This window comes from Vombatus ursinus, unplaced genomic scaffold (genome assembly GCF_900497805.2).
Source record: "Vombatus ursinus unplaced genomic scaffold, bare-nosed wombat genome assembly UNPS02014961.1, whole genome shotgun sequence".
In the NCBI taxonomy this organism is placed as follows: domain Eukaryota; kingdom Metazoa; phylum Chordata; class Mammalia; order Diprotodontia; family Vombatidae; genus Vombatus; species Vombatus ursinus.
The window spans coordinates 762,852-768,769 of record NW_020954739.1 but is presented as its reverse complement, the minus strand read 5'-3'; the positions used below and the strand labels follow the sequence as shown (position 1 = coordinate 768,769).

The window sequence follows — 5,918 nt, the reverse complement described above, 5'->3', positions numbered from 1 at the left end:
TGCAGCGGCCTTGGACTCTTGTTTGTAAACTAGACTGGAAAGGGAGGGCTTCCCATCCTTTTGGGGGCAGATTGAAACGAGGCCTTGAAAGATAGGAGGGTAACGGAGGACACTCAGGAGTTGTGGAGGCCTTGAGGAAGGAACCCCACATTTCCAGAGATGGCGATCTGGTCCTCAGAAAACTGGCTTCTGGCATTTTCACTGGTCCTTATCTCTCACATACCAGACTTGGACAGCCTGTTCAACCTTATGTAAGTTGTTGCTATTGTCATTTCCTGACACAAAGGTTAGAAGGTCTTGGTGTTTTAGGCAGCAGGGTACCATGTTAGTTGAATGTATTTTGAAGGGCCTGGCATGACTTCTCTTAAGTATTAGTTGACAGGAAGTCAGAGGTGCTCTGAAGTGTCACATAGCCCTTTCTCTTCACTGGTCTAGACAGCAGAAGATTGAGCTTCCAGTCACAGAGAACGTCCAGACCATCCCACCACCCTATGTAGTGCGGACCATCTTGGTATACAGTCGCCCTGCCTGCCAGGCCCAGTTTGCCATGATGGAGCCCATAAAGGTAGGTAAGAAAAAGGTTAAGATGTGTGGAGAAGAAGCACTCTTCCAAATCTGATGACCAGATGATCCAGGAATAGGTTTCTAGGGTGGCTAGTCCACTGCCATGATTGACCCACTCTCCTGCTCAGAACCCGCCAATGGCTCTCCAGTCACTATCCATAAAAGACCAGCATCCTTCTCTTGACATTCTAGTACCACCATACCTTTCTAGCCTGATCTCACACTGTTTTCTTTCCTGTATACTCTGCTCTAGACAGACTGGACTTCTGAGCTCTCCCAGTTCATCCTGTACTCTTCTTCCTCTCTTCCTTTTTTTTTTTTTTTTTTTGCACCGTTCCTATACATGGAATGACCTCTCCCCATTGCTTCCTGTTGACAACCCACCTGCCCATCAAGGCTCAGTTCGAATACCACCCCCTCTTAAAGTCTAAAATCTCCTCGAGCTAGAGGTGACTTCTCCCTAACCCATATCATAGCACCTTGTCCCTCCAGGCAGTTACCATATTCTACTTTGCATTTCATATGTCCCTTGTTAGATGGTGAGGTCTTTGAAGGCAAAGACCCCGCCTTATTTATCCTGTCAGCACAGTGCAGTGCACATAGTTACTTAGTAAGGTTGGTTGGACAAAGGATCGAGTGGACGGGCACACCATGGCCATTTCCATTGAGACTGCCATCAGGAAGAACTTCCTAACTCTGTGTTGTTGCACATGGGCAGTGGTCTGCTGTGGAATCCATTTTCCTTGATGAGAGAGAACACTCTGTCAGGAGAAGATTTAGGAGTCATATCTGTATGGAAGTCATGGAGCTGATGCAGTGTTTTCTTGCCATCCTAAAGTTTTGATCAGAAACCTTTAGTGTCTGTGAAATGCTTTATCCATATTATCACTTTGCTCCTCAATAGCAGCCCTGTTGTTAGTGGGCAGGACCATAGGTAATAGCCCCATTTTACAGATAAAGGAACTGAAGCTTGAGGTCCCCTCGGGACACAGCTAATGGTCAGAAGTGGAATTTAAACCCAGGTCTCTCCTGACTCCCAGGCCAGCTCCTTTCTAGTAAAGCATGCTACCTTTTTGATTTCTGAAAAACGGTTTGCTGTTTTTCTTTCCCTGCAGAAGATGCTTCAGTGTCCATATTTCTTTTTTGATGTGGTATATATCCACAATGGTACTGAGGAAAAAGAAGAGGAGACCAGCCAGAAGGTGAGATGAGAGATGAGGGCAAAGCTCCCGACTGTGGAAGGGTAAACTTGGCTTGAAGCCCTGGTGGAAGACTAACTTTTTGTGGAAGGGCTGGTGCCTGGGCATGGGGAAGGGGAAGCGATGCTCTCAGAGAGCCAGCCAGAAGTCCTTCAGGACAGTGCGCATTGCTGTTTGGACACGGTTATGAGGTTGGTAGGTCAGGAGAATCCGGGCTGCACTAGATGAACGCAGAAGTCCCTTCCAGCCTTGACATTCTATAGAGCTATGGGTCTTTGGGACAAAAGGACAGACAGTTGGCTTGTTGGCTGAGGAGTGTGGAACCTCATCCCCCTGAGTCTCTGCCAAACAACTCTCTGATGTATCATGGCCTGAAAAGGGTTAGGAAGCCCTAGCCTCAACGACGAACTGCATAGTTAACTTATACATTTCAACTTAGACTATAGAACATAGACTGTCAGAACTAGTGGGGGTCTGAGAAATCAGAATGTCAAAGCTGGGAGGGACCTTATAAAATGTTAGACCTGAGAGGGCAGCGCAGGAATGAGAACGACTGTTTGTACGTCTAGGACACTGAGGCTCAAGAGAAGTCAACTTACCCAGTGGTACACGTTTTATAAGTGACTGAAGGACAAGAATAGGATTAGAATCACTTCTGACTCCCAAGTCCAGAGTTTTCCAGCCACACTAGGCTGCCTCTGAAAAACTGAGGCCACATCCTGACACATACTGGCTGTGTGTCCCTGGGTGGGTCACTGCCAGGGCCCTCAGGCCATACTGTAAGACCTTCATTTGCAGAGAAGGGTCTGCTCCGCATGGGTGAAGGAAGCTCTTCACCAGGAACTCCAGACAACAGTGAAATCACAGGTTGGGGCCCCCCTCCCTAAAGGGCAGGCAAGCTGTGACCTGAATTTGCTGAAGGCAGCCAGCGCAACTTCCTGCATCAGCACCTAGTCTCACCCCCTGCCCCCCAAAAAACATAGCTATTTGAGGGTGGGTTTGGAGAGCCCTTTCTACATATTCCTGTCCCCAGAGCTGCCCATTTTGGAATGGGGGGAAGACCAAAGCTAGGGGGTCTTTGCCTTCCTGTGAGCCAGGGGACCTCTTTTTTGATTGCCTGTGCATAGGATCCCACCTTTGTGTGTGTGTGTGTGGGGGGATGCAAATGTGCTCATGTCTGATGGTCTGTGGCCCCTTCTTGCCCTCACCTAGGACACATATGCCCTCTTTGGAGGCTTGGATTCCAAAGGCACCAGCTACAAGTACGAGGTTTCACTGGCAGGACCAGCTGTGGAGCTGCACAACTGCATGGCCAAACTCTTGGCCCACCCTTTGCAGAGACCTGTCCAGACCCATGCCTCCTACAGCCTTCTGGAAGAAGAAGAACCTGCTGAAATGGAAGCCACCGTTTAAGGCCTGTCTCAGGCCTCTAGGCTCTTGGCTGTCCTCCTTTCCGTGGAATGAACCCTTTCTCCATAGGCCCTGGAAAAGGGTCCTTAAGAACAGTGATTGTGGCCCCAGTGGGGATGGTGGCTCTTGGAGAAGGTCCGATCAATGACTGATCTGGGTGCGTGGGCCTGTCTTGCCACAATGCTAAATGCAGCCTGTGGGCCTCATGATAGCGAATTTTGACTATGTATTAAACTGTCAGTGTCGTGTTCTGGACCTGGGTAGGTGGTTGTCTTTTGTCCTTCCCCTGGATCTTGGCATAAGGGGCTATTGCTGCCCTTTCCTCTGGCCATGACATATTTAGAGTACTTTGTTTAGTTCTGGGTGAAACTCTGTGTCAAACATTGCTAAGGTCTGGGGACAAAAACACAAAGCCTACAGTCCCTACTCAAGGGTTATATGTTCAAGTAGGCCACATTTTGGGAGAAGTGGTGTTGAATGAACATGATCAGAAGAGGGAATCCAGCCAGGAGGGTTGAAAAAGGACTGGAATCCATGCCATGAGGATGGTTTACCATGGAGGAGAACAGACTTAGAAGGGACATGATGTCTGTCTTCGGAGGCGTGCAGGAGTGTGAAGTGGAAGGCGTGACCAAACTTCCTTAGTTTGGCACTAGAGGGCAGCAGCGGGCAGAATTTCAGGGAGGCAGATTTGGCTGTGTGCCGGTGAAATTCAGCTGCTAATCAGAGGGTGACCACTTGTCAGAAGTGCTGTCCGTCAGGCAGAAATGGAACTGGAGGCTGTCTGAAGTATTTTCTGCTTCTGAGATCAGGGCTTGAGGTGTGGAGAGGAAGAGGGGCATTGGGGGTATTAGCAGAAAATTGCTACTTCATGCCTGAGAATGAGACCAGTTGACTGCCTTGGGTGCAGCGTGCTACAGTGGAAAGACCATTCACTGGTTCTAGAGTCTGAGGACCTGGGCTCAAATTCCATCTCTGATGAATAATACCTCTGTGACCTTCACCTGCCTTGGTCTCTGAGCCCCCTTCCAGTTCCATATTCATGGTCCTAAGGCTGAGGTCCAAGTGAACTATATAAGACTTGGGCTTGGAGTGTTGTGGAACTTTTGTCAATCAGATTTTCTCCATGGAAGCCCATCATTTAATGAATCAGTGGGATTGACAATCCTTTTTCCTTTATTGGAACAAAATTAGTCCTTGTTGCTCCCTGAAGAGACAATCAGCACCAAGATGGTGGGGAATTACAGGGGATGTTGAGTATGGAGAAGAGACAATTTGAGAGGAATTGGTGTGGTCTGTAAGTATCTTGAAGGCCGTGGCCTTTGAGGGCAGAGTTAGCAATAGAGCGTAACTTTCATTTCAACGTAAGGGACATCCTGACAAATGGAACTGTTTAAAAGTGGAATGGCTTGTCTGGGGAGATAGTGGGTACTCCACTAGAGTATTCAAGTGCTGGCTCAGTAAGGTAGCAGGGATAGAAGGGGTTCCTGTTCTGATGGGAGTCGGACTGGAGGGCTCCCTTTCAAATCAAAGATTCTGTAATTTAGTGATAACTGAAAATATTTTAGCTTAAACTGTTCAGTGACATGTTCAGAAAATCAGAATCAGAGTGGGAGGGGACCATGAATACAATATCAACCTGAGAGTTCAGTGTCCATGACAGTCCACCGGCTTCTTGGAGACTTCCAGTGATGAGGAATTAATTGGCAGCCTTATTTCATCATCGACAGCTCCAATTATTGAGAAGTTCATCTTACGTTGATGTGGTTTGGAACAGTCCCCAGGTGCGGCGTACCCAATCATCAGTAAGTCCTTTCTGGTCAGCCACTATGGGCAGTGGCCAAATCCTGAGGAAGCATCTACCCACCCTCCCCTTCCCCACTTTAGCTGTGTTGTCCAGTGCTGGAGACAAATATGGCCGCTGTGTTTCATTTCAGGCTGACTTCAGCCACTGACCTGGGTTTAACATTGGGAGGGGAATTACAAACCAAAGGGAAGGCCCTAAGCAAGGCTACTGACCACTTCCTAGGGCTGCTGCCAGGGGAGTCAGGGAGCCCAGGCCCTTGGCCTGCCTCTACCCCACACCCCTCCCAAACAGCCTGGTAGTACCAGCTTCACTCGTGCCTCCCCATGTAATCTTGGGTAATCTCTTTCCAATCCTAGCCCTCATTTGTGCAGTGAATGAGGATATCCTAGCCCTGGGCACGCTGGGTGGGAGAGCTGTCCACTCCTGCCGGATGCTCAGCCCCTGGCGCGGCTGCCGCTCACCGCCCCGCCCCACGCTTTATCGCCTCGGTCCAGGCACCCTCCAGCTGCTAATCTCAGTTGCTCGGGGGCGTGGGCGAGGTAACCTGTATGGTCCCAGGGCCCCAGATGCGGCAGCACATCTGGCACCGCCTCCAGCTCTAGGCGGCTGACAGCGCCCGCCTATAGTGGGGCTGCTCGGGCCGCGCAGGCGCACAGGGCAGCGAGGGAAGTTCGAATGGCCGCAATGGGACCGTGGACAGCGGATGGCCCCGGCTCTGCCGGGCCGGGGAGAGGCTCGAGCGCTGCCACCCCGGGACTGGCTCGGAGGCTTCGAGAGGCGCTGCAGGACGGGAAGGCACGGTGAGGGCCGGATCGCTGCACCCCCTCCTGCGCTGCCCGGGGCTGGGGGCCTTCCGCTCAAAGGCGGGAAGGGCTGGGGAGCTCGGGACTCTGCTCCCCCTGGGGCCCGGGGCTCGGCCGGGGGCGCTAGGGGCTCTG

At 50.8% G+C, this 5,918-nt stretch overlaps 2 protein-coding genes across 2 annotated transcripts in view; both read left to right on the top strand.

The window, feature by feature from the left end:
• The window catches only part of BABAM1 (BRISC and BRCA1 A complex member 1), a 9,694-nt gene extending 6,420 nt beyond the window's left edge, over positions 1 to 3,274 (top strand). The window contains exons 4-6 of the mRNA XM_027845425.1: positions 436 to 565; positions 1,680 to 1,766; positions 2,976 to 3,274. Coding sequence (XP_027701226.1) covers positions 436 to 565; positions 1,680 to 1,766; positions 2,976 to 3,176 — 418 coding nt within the window. The 3' untranslated portion in view covers positions 3,177 to 3,274. The remainder of the gene's footprint in view (positions 1 to 435; positions 566 to 1,679; positions 1,767 to 2,975) is intronic.
• Positions 3,275 to 3,728: 454 nt separating this feature from the next.
• The window catches only part of ANKLE1 (ankyrin repeat and LEM domain containing 1), an 8,600-nt gene continuing 6,410 nt past the window's right edge, over positions 3,729 to 5,918 (top strand). The window contains exons 1-3 of the mRNA XM_027845394.1: positions 3,729 to 3,798; positions 5,337 to 5,563; positions 5,607 to 5,905. Of these exons, the coding sequence (XP_027701195.1) occupies positions 3,729 to 3,798; positions 5,337 to 5,563; positions 5,607 to 5,905 (596 nt within the window). The remainder of the gene's footprint in view (positions 3,799 to 5,336; positions 5,564 to 5,606; positions 5,906 to 5,918) is intronic.